The following is a 17,203-nucleotide window of genomic DNA, read 5'->3' on the forward strand; positions in this document are numbered from 1 at the left end:
GAGAAACTTTGATTGGTTGCCTCCTGTATATGCCCAGACCTATGAATGTATGCAGCCAGACCAGGGATCAAACCTGTAACCCAGGTACATGCCCTGATCTGGAATCAAACCTGTAAACCTTCAGTTATAGGATAATGCTCCAACCAACTCAGCCACACTGGCCAGACCTCCTTACATTTCTTAAATAAGTCTCTTAGCCTTTACCAAGGAACTCTCTGTGAGTGGTAGAGCATGACTTCAGTGTTCAGGCATGCAGTTTACAATTCTGTTAGCTCTTATTTCTTTCTGGAATAGAGACTTAAAGTCAGCCAGAGGTGAAACCTTCAGGCATTCTTAGGTATTTTCTAGGCATGTGCATAGCCCTATGCATGCATTTGACCTTCTGGATTCTCAGGAATATATAAGGATCTCTTCAAAGTCCCTTGTGGGCATCTCATATCCCAGGTATTCCTTTTAAGTTTCTTGGTCATCTCGTTGTTTGTACCCAACTGTTCTAACTGCCTCAGGCATCTATCTGCGATGTTTAAAAACTGGCACTGATTGTTTTTTAAGACATTTTATTTCTTTACTTTTAAAAAGAGGGGAAGGGAGGGAGAAAGAGAGGGAGAAAAACACTGATGCGAAAGAGAAACATCAGTGGGTTGTTTTATACATGCCCCGACTGGGGACTGAAACTGCAACCCAGGCATGTGCCCTGACCAGGAATTGAACTGGTGACCTTTCAGTTTGTAGGATGATGCCCAACCGAGCCACACTAGTCAGAGCAAAAATGACAGACTGTTTTAACAAACATAGCTGGTAAGCTCTGATTCAGGTCAAATAAAGACAAACCTTGTAAGCAGGCTTTTCCAGGGCCCAACAGGTCACATAAGTTACCTGGGAAACAGGCTTTTAAGGGGATCCAACCCTGTTCTTCCCTCACCACAGGTTGGTAAGCCACTGGATTTCACTGTGATTGCAGTGGAACTAGATTACCATAAAACTGGGAGAAAAGTATGGGACTAGAGCAAATTAAAATGCAAAAACCTCACTGTTGTTATCAAGATTCAGCTATTTTTCTTCACAAACGCCCCAACTGTTGCAAGCCTTTGGTTAATTTCCTGAGTTCTCAAAAAGTTGATTCTGGCCTTGGCTGGGTAAAAGTTAGAGCATCGGCCCGATATGCCAATGTTGGGTATTTGATTTCCAGTCAGAGCACATAACAAGAATCAATCAATAAATGCATAAATAAGTGGAACAACAAATTGATGTTTCTCTTTCTCTGACCCCTTCCTCTCTCTCGCTAAAATCAAAAATTTTTTTAAAAAGTTGATTTTGACTATTTTGCCAGTGTTTTTTTTTTAAATGGAGGAGAGGATTTTTAGAGATCCTTATTCCACCACTCTGACTGCTATTACTCCACTAAATCTTTATATAATTATTTGTTTTACAGAGATAACTGTTCACATATCTGAATTCCTGTCCTACTTCACCCTCTTCCAAAGGAGATTACATTGAGCAGTGAGGTGCAGATGGGAACTTTTGGACCAATGCTACAAAACACCTACCAGGTAAATCTAAGTCTTTTAGTGCAGTACTGCATATACAAGACTTGTCCAGAAAGTATCCAGCCATTCACTATGAAAAATAGAGATATTTATTGAAGAACATACAAGAAACATTGTACATCAGACAGTGACACCTCAGTCCCATTCAAAGTAGGGACCTTTCACATTGGGACCTCACAGTTCTCCCAATTGCCATCTGCCCCGTTGTATTTTCCTGAATCTCACTGATGGTCTAAAATCTCTCTCCTTTCAAGATGATTTTAGTTCTGGGAAAAGCTAGAAGTCACAGGGCACCAAATCTGGGCTGTAAGGGGGCTGAGTCAACTGGATGATTTGATGTTTCACCAAAAAACAGTGCATGAGACATGATGCATGAGCAGGCATGTTGATGCGATGAAGCTGCCAATCACCAGTTGCCCATAGCTGCGGCCTCCTGAATCATCCAAATAGTTTCCACAGAGGAATGTTCAAGTTTAACGCAAAATTTGATGCAGATTCAGTCATTTTGAATGTGATGACCACACAGTACACATGCTCACTCAACGGTGCCTACCACCCCCACTGACTAGTACAGTGAAGGCATCATTGTTCATGCATGTGCATTCCAATCTACTCTTCTTGGCTGCCAGGTTACAGCAATGTCACACAAACTGTTCTCGTTATATTAACAATGGCTGGACTTTTTCCCGACAGACCTTGTATAGGGAAGTGAATATGCTGGAGTAATTGTGTTGCTCCAGTACATGCCACATGGGTACTGTCACTCTCCTGCATATCATGACCCTCTGTTGCTATTTCATGAATCCTACACTGCATACAAACCCACTAGTGGAGAACTCTCTGTGGCAGAAGCTCTGGCACTGACGTGAAGATATTCCAAATTCCCAAGGCTCTAGTTGTCACCATGACTACTTTAATTGGGAATTTACAGACTAAGAAACTAAAATAGTTGGAATTGATAAAGAGCTCTTTAGATTTTCCACTATGCTACCTCTACTCCAAAATCTAAAATTTATAGTAGGTCACCTGAATTACCTTAAGTAGCATTATTTTTTACATTTTATCAAAGCATTTGTCTTAGGGTGAGACCTAACCTTCACTTCAGAGTTGAGGAAATTGAGACACTTCCTTCAGAGACATTCATAAAAAACGCTCACTAGGTTCAGCCAAGACTCTAAGGAGGATACTGGTATTTCCAAAAGATATTCCAATTCACTCAATGAATAACAAAATTTAAGCACAAGAGACTTCAGCAAACACCAGACTCTTGGAGCTGCAACTGTGCAGGTCAGTGGGGTCAGGCTACTTCTTACATTTTTTCTCCATCTCTATTTATGTACACATTTTTCACCTACCAATTCACCGGAGGGGAAAACTGTCTAATTTACACAGACCCCAAGCTGCTTTCGACTTGGTGGACTCCACTTCACCTGGACTAGGCACCCTCACATGGTGCCTGAGCTCGCCACTCACGCCATGCCCGGCGGTCAGGAACAATCCCCAGGCAGGTATGGGACAGTTTAGCTCACCCGTGCTTTCCTTCGCCTGTCCACTGCGCCTTCCGAACCGTACCAGCATCTTTGATGAGGTGCCCTTGGAGCTCTAAGATTTGGATGCGCGACTCCGACGCGGAGCGCTGCAGCCTCCAGCCAGCGGCGTGTTTGGCACACCGCGCAGTTGCTTGGCAACGCCACCGGAAGTGACGGCTACTGTAGCCGAGGAACGGAGAACGCTCGGCTGTCTGCGGTGAAGCTGCTGCAAGTCTGCTGCGCCTGCGCAGGAGGCTGAGGTCGGTGTGGAAATGGGAAGTCACTGGCTAGGGGACACTCCGCGGGAGCAGGGCGGAGGCTTGGACCGCAGCTGACTCCTGGTCTGGGCCGGTGGGGAGGTCTGGGGACCCGGCCCAGCCTGGTGCTTCCATCCTTGTTCATCGCGTGCCCTACGCCGGATGACCCCAACTAGGTTCCTGCGCCTACCTTCGAGGCGGACTCGGCAGGTGTGTGCAAGAGCGGGGCCTAGGCTTGCCGTGTGCGGCCCGCGCGGGTGGAAGGTGAAGGGCAAAGCTCTCCCTTAACTATAGAAACCCAGGGATTAGTTCACAGCAAATCGATATTTAAATACTTTAGTTTCTCAGGCATGATCCGGGCTAGATGGGGCTTAATTTTGTAAACATAGTAATATTAAAACTTGTGTGCTGTCTCAGAACATTAGTATTAGGACCTTTTAGATATTTTAAATTGCTTGGTAAATACAGTAAAGTAAATGTATTTGGAGGACCAATCAGACCTCTAAGAACACCAAAAATCTGTTAAGAGTGGATGCAGGCTTGGTTTCTAAAGATACTTTTCTGACACATGGAGGTACAAATGACTTTATTACAAGTTAGTTGGCTAGAACACTACTTACTAGGAGCCAAATTGGAGTCGCTTAAAATGAAAAGAGGTAAGATTGTCAATCGCTAAAGTTCTAACAAGTAGTTGTACTGTTTTTCTTCAGGTTTTCTATCAGATGTTCCACCATAATAATGCTGGTAAGTATGAAAGGATTAATAAGAATTTTTTAACAAAAATTAATTTTTGCACATACAATATTGGTGGGAGGGTTTGGGGGGAGGGAGGAAGCACAGTTTTTATTTTATTTTTTTAACTTAAATTTTATTTTTCAACTACAGTTTATGTTTAATATTATTTTGTATTAGTTTCAGGTGTACAACATAGTGGTTAGACAGTCATACACTTTACAGAGTATATGTGTTTAAAATGCAGAGAACTGGGACAGAGATTTTATCCCACTTGCATGCTAACACCTTTGCCTGCCACGGTTCTGTAGAAGATGCAGACCCCTGGGTCAGAGAAGGATTACAGCGGTAACAGGAGTCAGAATATCAATAATTTTACCCCAGCCCCGACAGGGCCAGAAGTCACCTGCACATAGAGTTAAGCTAAGGAACTCAAATCTTTATTATAATGAGTAAGTACTTCAAGGCTACATAACTTATTTAACCGGTCCCCGATTCTTGGATGTCTGTGTAGTTTCTCGTTTCCATGATTGTTAAAAGCATATAGGTTATTGTTAGACTGTGGAGTCACTGCAAATATTCCAAATACAGAATGCTCCTGCTTTTGGAGATGATAGTTAATAACTACTTTGGGGATTTTAACAACTTGGTTTCAGAATAGATTCACATTCCTAAAAGTGAATCTTTGTACACATCCTTATTGAGACTTTTATTTCAAGTACTCTAAATTTTTTAATGTTTATTGATAATAGAATGTGATATTTGTTTATTATTTAACAAGTAAAAAGAAAACATAGAATCTGTAATTCTCAACATAAGCAGTCTAACACTTGTGATTTTATCCACTTGATATAAACTTATGTTTATATAACACTCCCTGTTTTGTATTTAAGGTTTTTGTTTCACCAAAATTTAGTTTTTCCTGTTGCCAATAGGTGCTTTTCTCATGTAAGAGAAAATACATCATTATAAAACATAAATTTAAAAATATCATAAATAAACTTTTATTCATTTTATTTTTTTAAAATATATTTATTGATTATGCTATTACATTTGTCCCATTTCCCGCCCCCCTCACTCCACTCCATCCTGCCCACCCCCTCCCTCCCACATTCCCCCCCTATAGTTCATGTCCATGGGTCATACTTGTAAGTTCTTTGGCTTCTACATTTCCTACACTATTCTTACCCTCCCCCTGTCTATTTTCCACCTATCATCTATGCTACTTATTCTCTGTACCTTCCCCACCTCTCCCCCTCCCACTCCCCTATTGACAGCCCTCCATGTGATCTCTATCTCTATGGTTCTCTTCTGTTCCAGTTGTCTGCCTAGTTTGCTCTTGTTTTTGTTTTAGGTGTGGTCGTTAATAACTGTGAGTTTGCTGTCATTTTTACTGTTCCTATTTTTTATCTTCTTTTTCTTAGGTAACTCCCTTTAACATTTCATATAATAAGGGCTTGGTGATGATGAACTTCTTTAACTTGACCTTATCTGAGAAGTACTTTATCTTCCCTTCCATTCTAAATAATAGCTTTGCTGGATACAGTAATCTTGGATGTAGGTCCTTGCCTTTCATGACTTGGAATACTTCTTGTGAGCCCCTTCTTGCCTGTAAGGTCTCTTTGGAGAAATCAGCTGACAGTCTTATGGGAACTCCTTTGTAGGTAACTGTCTCCTTTTCTCTTGCTGCTTCTAAGATTCTCTGCTGTTTAATCTTAGGTAATGTAATTATGATGAGCCTTGGTGTGTTCCTCCTTGGGTCCAGCTTCTTTGGGACTCTCTGAGCTTCCTGGACTTCCTGGAAGTCTATTTCCTTTGCCATATTAGGGAAGTTCTCCTTCATTATTTGTTCAAATAAGTTTTCAATTTTTTGTTCTTCCTCTTCTCCTTCTGGTACCCCTATAATTCGGATGTTGGAACGTTTCAAGATGTCCTGGCGGTTCCTAAGCCTCTCCTCATTTTTTTGAATTCTTGTTTCTTCATTCTTTTCTGGTTGGATGTTTCTTTCTTCCTTCTGGTCCACACCGTTGATTTGAGTCCCAGTTTCCTTCGCATCACTATTGGTTCCCTGTACATTTTCCTTTGTTCTCTTAGCATAGGCTTCATTTTTTCATCTGGTTTCGAACAGATTCAACCAATTCTGTGAGCATCTTGATAACCAGTGTTTTAAACTGTGCATCCGATAGGTTGGCTATCTCTTCCTCGCTTAGTTGTATTTTTTCTGGAGCTTTGAAGTGTTCTGTCATTTGGGCCTTTTTTTTTTTTTTTTTTTTTGTCTTGGCGCGGCTGTTACTTTAAGGGGCGGAGCCTTAGGTGTTCACCGGGGCGGGGTAATGCTGGTCACTGTGCTGTGACGCTGTACGTGGGGGAGGGGCCGAGAGGGAGCAATGGCGCCTGCTTCACTTTCCTCCAGATTTCAATCTTTCACTCCGCTACCCACAATCAAACTGGGCCCCTCTGGCGCTGGTTCCCGAGTGGGTGGGCTTGTGCACGCCCTAGGCCCCTGTGGGTCTCTCCAACAACCTCTCCCATGAGGCTGGGAGTCTCTCTTGCTGCCGCCCCAACCCCCACGGGCTCTTTCAATCAGAGGTTTGAGGCTTTATTTCCCTGCGCTGGAGCCCTGGGTCGCGCGGTCTGCCTCGCTGCCCACTGTTTGTCCAGTTTATCTGTGCGCAAATGTGGGGCCGCAGGGTGCTACCTGCTGCTCTGCCTGCCCCGTTCTCTGCCACTCTGAGTCCGGCCCTCTCGGTTTATCTGCGCGAATGTGGCGTCGCCTGCCCCGTTCATCCCACACTCCGCCAGTCTCAGTCCCGCCACGGCCACAGGAGTCCTCTCCACCCCGGTGCCCGTCTCCGCCCCCCCTACCGGTCTGGATGAATGTTTATTTTTTTATTTCCTTGGTGTCGGACTTCCTTGCCGTTGGATTCTCTGTCAGTTCTGGTTGTGCGAGGAGGCGCAGTGTGTCTACCTACGCCGCCATCTTGGTTCTCCCTTTTATTCATTTTAGAAGAAGCCTCTGTTCCTTTGCTCCAAACCAGAAGACTTTCTCCCCCACATATAGAATATGAATAATATTGGTGAGAAACTGGCTGTTATTGAAAACTGGAGATTGCCATTGACTATTTAACCAAAGCTGTATGCTGAAGTAAGATTGTCTTGGAAAGACAAGTTGGGTAAGTATTTTAATAAAGGTTTATGTTGAGTGGTGAGAAAAACTAATATAAAAAGATATGAAATAAAGAAAAGTCCACTTTTAGATAGAAATTAATAGTCAACAGAACTATATTAACTTCAAGCTGTGACACATGTTTATTTTTAGGTTAATAGTTCAGGAATTTAGTAACTTGTAGCTAAGTAAATCTAGGCTTGAGGCAGTTTTAAATCAACAATGAGTTACATTTTTAAAAAATTAAATTCAGATTTTTTAATTTAAGTTAAAATAAATTAAATGCTGAAAAAGGTGTTTTTAATTTAAAATATGCCCAGGTACATAGTGGGGAGGGAGATAAGGGGGAAAAGAAGGAGAAGGGTCGTCAAGGAACACATATAAAGGACCCATGGGCAAAGACAACGGGTGGAGGGGGAGGGAGGGTGGGAGGTGGGGGGTAGGGCAGGGGGAGAGTGATGGGGGAATAAGGGGGAAAACTGATTGAACAATAATAATAAAATAAAATAAAATACGCCCAGGTACAGTCGTAATGTGATTGTCAGCTATGCCTTATTGCTATTTATTACATTATTTCTATGGGAAAGTAAATGCTGCACTTAAATCTCTGGGAGCCAGTCAGAGACACCTAGATTAGGCATTTAGAGATACAGAGATACTTAACTAAAATACAGAGTATCAGGATGTTACAGGATAGGGCAAAATTAGGTTTACACAGAGTTTAAGCTTATATTATTATTTACTATTGTATTATTTTTGATATGAACAACTGTAAACCTACTTTCACCCCAGCTTGTATGTGTCTAAATTCACACAACAGGAGCTCCCCTAAGATTAATTATTCTCCATATATTCTAAATTTAGAGACACGGAATACTTCCTTTTACATGAGTAATGAACTCTGTTCTTAGTTTCATGTTCTGGCTATCTGTTGTTACAGACCAGAGAATGCATGTGCTTAAGTGCCCTGTTTTTCATTTTATTTTTTAAAATTTAATTAAATTTTTTTGGTAACATTTGTTAATTACATGTTTTCCACTTTTAATTGGTCTCTTCTTTTTCTTATTTGTGGGGTTCTTCACTTTTTTGAATTTCTTGCTAAAACCTCAGAATATTTATGAAATAGATCACAAATTTAGTGTTATAGTTAGTAAATTACTTTGAAACTAATGAATGTTTTCTTGTAATTAAACATCTTTTTGACACAATGACCTTAGTATTTTAAACTGATGAATAGTCTTAAATATTCTGTCTCTTAGATACTAGAGCGTGGTACTTAAAAGCATGAACTTTGGAGTCAAACTGACCTGACTCCAAATTCTATCTCTGCCACTTAACTAATATTTAACCAACCTAACTAATATTTAAGCACCAGTTTATATATCTTTAAGATGAAGATAATAATAATTCCTATTTAATTATGACAGTTAAATGAGATAATTGTAAAGTTCTTACTTCAGTGTCTTGTATATAGTGATCTCTCTAAAAATATTACTCTTGAGCCCTGGCTGGTGTGGCTCAGTGGTTTGGCTCAGCCTACAAACCAAAGGGTCACTGGTTGGATTCCCAGTCAGGGTACCTGCCTGGGTGGCAAGCCAGGTTCCCGGAGCGGGGACATGTGAGGGGCAACCACACATTGATGTTTCTCTCTTTCTCCCTCCCCATCTAAAAATAAATAAATAAAACCTTTAAAAATAAAAATAAAAATAAAAAATGAGTGTGGCTGTGATTGATAAGATCATTAAGAGTGATTAGCCTACACTTTTTTTTGTATTACTTGAAAACTTTTCTCAGACTGTAAGAGAATAACTTTCATTCCATCTCTCAGTGGATCGCTCAACAGCGTAATTCTAGGTGCTTAAGGAGCAGTCCCCACGTGAACGTGATAACACTGCGGAAGTCCTTTCTAGATACTCTGGTTTTGATTCACATAAAATACTCAAATGTGAACTTTGATTCTTAGGGAAAATGCTTAAATGGTTGTCCTAAAATGTATAATTATTTTAATTTGTTTATATTAATTTATTTAATTTGTTATAATTTGTTTATCAGATTAACAGTAATGTTTGTTAAATATTAACTAGATAGGTTTACAAAAAAGTGTTTAGGGAATAATGTTTCTTCTTTTTCAGGGTAACCCAAATCTGTTTTAGAACCATGAAAATTTTGGTCGTTTTTGACTTCGACAATACAATCATAGATGACAATAGTGACACCTGGATTGTACAGTGTGCTCCAGAGAAAAAACTTCCTATTGAACTACAAGATTCTTATGAAAAAGGATTTTGGACAGACTTTATGGGCAGAGTCTTTCAGTATTTGGGAGATGAAGGTGTAAGAGAAGATGAGATGAAAAGAACAGTGACGTCAATGCCTTTTACTCCAGGGATGGTGGAGCTTTTAAACTTTATAAGAAAGAACAAGGATAAATTTGACTGCATCATTATTTCAGATTCAAATTCAGTCTTCATAGATTGGATTTTAGAAGGTGCGGATTTTCATGATGTGTTTGATAAAGTGTTTACAAACCCAGCAGCTTTTGATGGCAGCGGTCATCTCACAGTGAAAAATTATCATGCTCATTCTTGCAATAGGTGTCCCAAAAATCTTTGCAAAAATGTAGTTTTGGTAGACTTTATAGATAAACAGTTACAACAGGGAGTAAATTATACACAAATTGTTTACATAGGTGATGGTGGAAATGATCTTTGCCCAGTAACATTTTTAAGGAAGAATGATGTCGCCATGCCACGGAAAGGATATGCTTTACAGAAAACTCTTTCCAGAATGTCTCAAAATCTGGAGCCTATGGAATGTTGTGTTGTAGCTTGGTCTTCAGGTGTTGAAATAATTTCTCATTTACAGTTTCTAATAAAGGAATAATACTCCAACAATGGAAATGTGTATCAGTTAAGATTAGGTACAGCAGCATAAAACTAAGACCCCAAATACCAGTGGCTTAAAAAAAAAAAAAGACCTTTTTCTTCTCTCTTAGAAGAATTCCATAGTTATCTCAGGGCTGCTGTGTTGCTCTACCAATTTCAGCACTTGGCTATCGGCTCATTGATACAAGGTGTGGCTCAGTGGATTGAGTGCCCGCCTGCCAACTAAAGGGTTGCCGGTTCGATTCCCACTCAGGGCACATGCCTGGGTTGCAGGCCAGGTCCCTAGTAAAGGCAACCACACACTGATGTTTCTCTCCCTCCCTCCTTTCCCCTCTCTAAAAATAAACAAAACCTTTTAAAAATTAAAAAAAAAAAAAGATTGTTGTTTAAGCTTCAACCCTCACAGCAACACTGGCCAGCAAGAAGGAAGGCAGAGAGTTGTACATTCATTTAAATACATTGGCCAAAATTTAGTCACAATGTGTCCACCTAATTGCAAGGAAGGATGAAAAATACAGCTTTTATTCCAGATGGTCATATGCCTGGGAAAGCTTGGCTAAAAGAGGAGTACACAATGAAGGTAAGTGCAACTAGTGGTCTCTACCAAAGGTGGTTGATCAGTTACATTGTTTTTATTCTCAGAGAGAGTAGTCTTATATTTTATTTTATTAGATATTTATTTCAAAAGCATGTCCAGTAGTTACAGATCTTAAAAATAAGCCTGATGTTTTATGCACAGAAGCCCAACTATATACATACAGTGGTCTGTTTCCAAGTCAGTGTATTTTAAAGATAGGGATGCAGTATCTATTTCAGACTTTCCTTTTAAAATTAAATACAAATTAATGTTCTCAAATATTTTAAGTTTATATCAGTATCACGACTATAACTCCATTACACTGGTTCAATGAGTATATTATTTCCACCTGGCAGTGCAGTCTTGAGTGATACGTAATTTGTAGGAATACTCAATATTTAAGATACTTTTTATATAGAGATATTAGCAAAATATCAAGTGATGTAAAAAGTTTTATAGTTTTGCCCTGGCTGGTGTGGCTTAGTGGACTGAGTGCAGGCCTGTGAACCAAAAGGTCTCTGGTTCAATTCCAAGTCTACGGCACATGCCTGGGCTGCAGGCCAGGTCCCCCAGTAGGGAGTGCGTGAGAGGTAACCACACATTAATGTTTAAAAATAAACAAATATAAATAAATATTTCAAGGAATAAATAAATCTTTAAAAAATGTATTATAATTCCATGCTAATTTATAGGCTCATGTTTTAGGCATATATATCCATTATATAATAATGTTAGAATTTTCTTTTCCATTATGGACAGCTCCAGAAATAGAAATGATCAACATAATTTAGTGGGAAAAACTTGGTCTTTCTAATGTGTTTTTTCAGGCTGAAAAAGGTAAATCTTTAGATAAATTGGATTACGTTTAAACGCATTTACTCTTATAGATTATCATTTCTCTATTTGTGGAGACCAGTAACAAATGACAAATTATGCAAGTAAAAAACCAAAACTTTCATTTATTGTGACAGTAGACCAAATAACTTGGACCAGACCTTCTAATAAGCACATCTAAAAAAGTTGATTGCTAAGCAAGAGTTCTAAAACATCTGCCTAAGGCTGCGAGAGACCAGACAACAATGAACAATGGCTAACAGAAATCTTCAGGTCATATATCCCAGCGACCAGCTGCCAGATGCCATGCTGCACAGTTACAAGAACACAATTACCAGACAGTAAGAATGGTTGGTGGCCACAGACCCAAACGTGCCTGTACCCGAACAGCAGCCCTGCACTTGCCGCATATGCGAGCACCTCACAAAAGTTATATGCGCTCAATAAGCGCTAATTTAGGGAGGTCCAACTTGACTAAGTCATTTCTATTTCCTTTTTTAAAAATGTCTGGATATGTTCTTATCTCATTTATCTGTAGGGTCTTGTGTTCTTACTTATTTTTCTGAGTACTTCATATATGTAGGATAGAATAGTGCCATATTTATGGCAAATATTGCTTGCATTGTGTTAATTTTTTCTAAATCTTATGATTGCTTATTTCTAGGTAACCTGGTCCTAATCTTTATATATAAGCATCTAAAATATTATTTCATTAGATTGTGTTAGATTTAATGGAACAAATACATTGATACATGCTAATTAGGCTTATTAAAATTTAAGATTCTTGTTCTCTAAAATTTTTCCTTTGTGAACGAAAGAATCCTTATGTTTCCCCCAATGATAAGCAAATTATTCATGGCTGTTTTTTACTATACTGAAATGTGAATATGGTAGAGCTAAACGTGAGTTGAAACAGACTTAAATATTAAAGTCGTGATAGGATCGGGTAGAGAAGGAGGAATCTCCTGTGTGGGTAGGCGCAATTCTAAAATGGCCCCTGCAATTTCCCACTCCCTGGTGTACAAGGCATGGCTAATCCCCAGTACGGTGAACTTGATGTATTTTAATGCTGTGATTAGGTTATGCTTTACAGCAGGGAGATTATCTGGGTAGACCTGACCTAAGCACATGAGCCCTGTAAAAGCAGAGAGTTTTCCTGGCTGGTAGCAGAAGAGGAAGTCAGTGGTTCACAGCGTAAGGAAAGACTCAACATGCCGTTGCCAGTTTCAGGATGGAAGGAGGATGTAGTAAGGAATGTGGACAGCCTCTAGGAGCCAAGAACGGCCCCTGGTTGACAGCCAACAAAAAATCAGGGACTTCAATCCTACAATTAGCTGCAATGAAATGAATGCTACCAACAACCATGTGAGAAACACAGCCCAGGCTGACAGCTGGATTTCAGCCTGGTGAGACCTTGAGCAGAGAACCCAGCTGCACTATGCCCAGATTTCTGACCTGCAGGAACTATGAGATAATATATTTGTTTTATTTTAAATTGCTAAATTTGTGGTGATTTGTTATATAGCAAGAGAAAATTAATACAATAGCTAATACCATCTCTCAAGCAATAGTCTATTTTTCACATGCACAGCTTTTTTTAATCATATGTTTGACAATTTATACTATACTATAAAGTAATGAATCATTTAAAAAAATTTATCATTGATTTTTAGAGAGACAGAGATACACTGATTTGTCATTCCACTAATTTATGCATTCAGTGGTTGATTCTGGTGTGTGCCCTGACCAGGGATCAAACCCATAACTTTGGAGCATGAGGACAATGCTCTAACCAACTGAACTACTCAGCCAGGACCTGTGTTTTATTCTTCTGACTAGACACCAAACAGCTTATGATGTATAAAGAGATGCTAATTAAAATGTCTCTGCTTTTGAGAGAGTCTTCAGGGTGATTTAATTTTTCTGGTAATCTATTTTATAATTTTTATAATATGATTGTACTTTTTAAAAAAAGATACACAAATTTAAAGAAATAGAGCAAACTTCCTGAGAGACAGAGCATACCCCACCACTCTCTACTAGTGAATGGGCCAGAGCTGAGTGCCCAGACAGGACTGACTGCGTAATTTGTAAGGCCCAGAGCACAGAGAAAATGGGGATCAAGTGAAGATACAGCAATTGTACTTACTAAATACTGTACTCTTAAAGCTACAGTTCCAGGATATTTTTCCCCCTATAAAAATTTCCTTATCACCAAGTCCATAGCCTCGTCACAGAACAGCAATCACTGTCTGAATGTTTAATAAGTATTTTTGATGCCTAACTTAATCACATACTTCCTGTGTAAGATACAAATTAGGCTTTTTTCCTACTTAGGTGTTACGTGTATTGTGGCACACATCTTTTAGTTCAAATCCTCTGTAGTGCAAATTATAATTACATCTTAATTCTACTTTTCAAAAATGTTATCTCTAATATGCCCACATACTTATTTACTTTCACAACATTTTTGGATTTTTTAGCTCCTGGGTTACACTAGCTAGCCCTGAAGAAGTGTTAGAGAACATTTTCCCTTACGGTCTCATAATCTGCTTTGACACCACTCATACAGCAATAGGGCAACCGCAGGCAGGCACCGTACAGGGCAGAGTAGCCCTACTAAGTACTGCGAGTGAGATGAATTTATAGCCACTTCACTCTCCCTATTATCGATACGCTTCTTTTCAGAGAATAAGAGGAAGAGTTCTTTACTGACCTAATAACCCTACAGCACATCGTCAGAAGAGACCAGCTGTAGGGAATCAACTCAAGGCGCTCTGCTGAGTTTCTTTTTTAGGTAGTGTGACAGCTCTGTTGTGGACAGGTCTTTCTGATAAGCTTTACAAAGGCTTAGGGAATAGTATATTCTAGGCCAAAAGCTAATTCTATCCTACTTGTTTATGTCATGGAGACCGATGTCCGGGTGATGATGGTTCATATGGAAACAAAATACTAACACAGATGTTTCCTGACACAGAAATTCCTAGAAACTCCCATTTATGGAAGATACTACTTCGAAAAACATTTATTTGTCTTTTGTATTTAATTAACAAATTTTCAGTTATATATCTAAACAACTTGTAAAAATACTGACATTTTATTATCCCCTGTTCAGTTTGAAAGTACATTCTTTCAGGGATCTATGAACAATAGAGCCCTCTTCACATTTAAGCCCGAAGATCTACTGCACGATTTCGAGAGCTAAAATACTCATTCAACAAATATTTTTGGTTTTTATAAAAATAAATAAAATCAAGTTAAAAATATTTGGGGATACCTACTAGGGGGAAAAAATCAAAACAAAACGGAAACCTGTGGAAGGATGAGAAGTGTAGGACTACATCTTACAAAGAATGATGCCCTTCAGAGAACTTACAATTTGAAGAGGAAGTGGGAAATATACATATGTAACTTATAATACCAGTGCATGTTTCATAAAGCATCTCAGTGACCAGCATAAACAGAAGGTACTTAGGAACAGAAGGAAGGATTAGATGACCATATAGCAAGGACTGTGTTTTGTACTCAGTTGATTGATGTGACATCAGAGAAGATTTTTGAAAGAGGTGGATTGTGATCCCCACCTCAAAGGATTGAAAGGATGTAGAGAGATGTGAAGGACTTGACAGAGCTTCCCAGGCGAAAGGGAATAAAGTGAGAGGGAGCACAGCAGAGTCAGAAGGTAGTGATGAGGTAGCTGACCTGATGAAGTAAGTTAAGGATTGAAATTTGGAAGTAGTGGAATAAAGCTTTGTAAGTGGGATTTGGCTAATTTATGGACAGGTTTGAAAGCTAATCAATTGATGAGTAAAGGGGAGTGATGGGAAGAAAGTGGTGTTTAGGGAGGATAAGTATGAACAGCTTGGGGAAAAAAAGGAGAGACTAACAGAAAAATCTTGCAGTAAGCCAAGTGAGAAAGGGATAAAGGCCTGAAAAGAGTGATATCAGAGAGAACAGAAAGAAAGGATAGATAAACCAGAAGCTTTGAATTTGAAATGAAAAAAGCACAAAACTAAAAAAAAGAAGAAAAGCACAAAAATTTCAAACCATATGCTGCAGAAGGGCAATATCTGCGGATTAAGTCATATACGTAATTTAAAGAAATTGAGTATTTTTTAATCCTCACCCAAGTACATGCTTACTGATTTTAGAGAGAAGGGAAGGGAGGGGACAGAGAGGGAGAGAAACATGGGTGTGAGAGAGAGACATCCATTGGCACCGGGGATGGGACCCGTGACTTTTCAGTTTACAGGACAATGCCCATCCAACTGAACCACACTGCGCAAAATAGACCAAATTTTTAACGAAAATTCTGAAAGTTTTACTTATAATCCATTCACATTTTCATTTATACCACAAATCATATTTATTGAGCACCTGTTATGTGGCAGACAGTGTTCTGGGGATGCAGGAATGAACTAGGGATATAATCATGAACAAAACAGATAAAAATCACTGCTATCATGCAGCTTACGTTCTAGTGGGAGAAATCACACAATAAACTGATAAATAAGCAAAATATATCAAATTATAGATGTTAATAAGTACTATAGATTAAAAGTTATAGGGAAGGGGGATAGTGAATAGCAGGTGCAGTAGGGAGGTCATTTTACACAGATTGATAAAAGAAGGCCTCACTAGGAAGTTGGTATTTGAGGAAAAAAAACAACCTGATGGAGGTGGGCAAGCAGGTCAGGTAGTAGTAGCTGGGAAAAGAGCATGCAGGCAAAAGGAACAGCTAGCAGTAAGACCAGAGTTGGCATAGTTCCTGGCAGGGCTGGGGTGGGGCTCCAGGAGGCAGGTAAGTAATACAGCTTTTACTGGATGAGACACAGGGAGTCTTTGAGAGGTTTTTTAAAAATTTTTTATTTATTTATTTTTAGAGAGAGTAGAAGGGAGGAAAGAGGAAGAGAGGGAAACGTAGATGCGAAAGATAAACATAGATTGGTTGCCTCTTGCACACACCCTGATCAGGGACCGAACCCACAACCCAGGCATGTGCCCTGACAGGGAATGGAATCAGCAACCTTTCGCTCTGCAAGATGATGCCCAACCAACTGACCACACAAGTCAGGCAAAGGGAGTCTTTGACAGTTTTAATCTTTAACTCATTTAAGAATATCAGGCTTTCTGGGTTTATTTAAGCCAAAGTTGTTATTCTTTTCTCACTGAAAGAATTGGGGTTTTATTGCTTGTAGTTGAAAAACGTCCTAGTTTATGACCCTCTGTCTTGTATTAATTTTTATCTGCAATTTAATGTTAATTGAGGCACACAAAAATATTCTCAGTAAATGGCTGTCTTTTAAATGACCCTCCCCCAACCAAAGAATAGCCGGCTGGTTCCTGTCTTGAGACTAGACCAGTGGTCTTTCATGTTTTGTGAACAAGTACCTCCAAAATAACTTTAAAACACTGTGCTCACTTCCACACTTTCAGACTGATATTGAGAACTTTTCACCATAAGTTCAAACATTTGCCAAGGCTGTAGTTTCTAACATATTATAAATAATGACTCTTTAATAAGTTTTAAAATAACTCTTTTAAATCTATTTAGCAAAAGCTAACTAAAGTAATTTGAAACCATCATTCATTAAACATACATGAAAACACATAAACAAGTTCTTTAACAGCGGGAAATTTCTCTCTCATTCCCCTTTCCTTTCAACCTCATCTTTC

General features: G+C 39.2%; 2 protein-coding genes across 4 annotated transcripts in view; one reads left to right on the forward strand and one right to left on the reverse strand.

Moving 5' to 3' along the window:
- Positions 1 to 3,231, reverse strand: part of CFAP210 (cilia and flagella associated protein 210) — a 33,003-nt gene extending 29,772 nt beyond the window's left edge. The window contains exons 1-2 of one of the 2 annotated variants that reach the window (XM_045187425.3): positions 3,077 to 3,140; positions 1,548 to 1,617 (exon numbers count right to left, since the gene is read on the reverse strand). In XM_045187425.3, coding sequence (XP_045043360.1) covers positions 1,548 to 1,614 — 67 coding nt within the window. In that variant the 5' untranslated portion in view covers positions 1,615 to 1,617; positions 3,077 to 3,140. Of the gene's footprint in view, positions 1 to 1,547; positions 1,618 to 3,076 lie in introns of both variants that reach the window. The other variant, XM_024579906.4, reaches the window with a different exon arrangement.
- Positions 3,232 to 3,280: 49 nt separating this feature from the next.
- Positions 3,281 to 13,022, forward strand: PHOSPHO2 (phosphatase, orphan 2). Of its 2 annotated transcripts, XM_024579854.3 has the most exons (4): positions 3,285 to 3,543; positions 4,044 to 4,077; positions 7,073 to 7,238; positions 9,364 to 13,022. In XM_024579854.3, exon 4 carries the CDS (start codon positions 9,389 to 9,391, stop codon positions 10,112 to 10,114), a length of 726 nt encoding a protein of 241 aa, XP_024435622.2. In that variant the 5' UTR covers positions 3,285 to 3,543; positions 4,044 to 4,077; positions 7,073 to 7,238; positions 9,364 to 9,388; the 3' UTR covers positions 10,115 to 13,022. The 2 variants fall into 2 exon arrangements, with proteins under 2 accessions (XP_045043361.2, XP_024435622.2); XM_045187426.2 differs by lacking the exon at positions 7,073 to 7,238 and having other exon boundaries at positions 3,281 to 3,543.
- The last annotated feature ends 4,181 nt before the right edge of the window (positions 13,023 to 17,203 follow it).

This window comes from Desmodus rotundus, chromosome 2, assembly GCF_022682495.2.
Source record: "Desmodus rotundus isolate HL8 chromosome 2, HLdesRot8A.1, whole genome shotgun sequence".
In the NCBI taxonomy this organism is placed as follows: domain Eukaryota; kingdom Metazoa; phylum Chordata; class Mammalia; order Chiroptera; family Phyllostomidae; genus Desmodus; species Desmodus rotundus.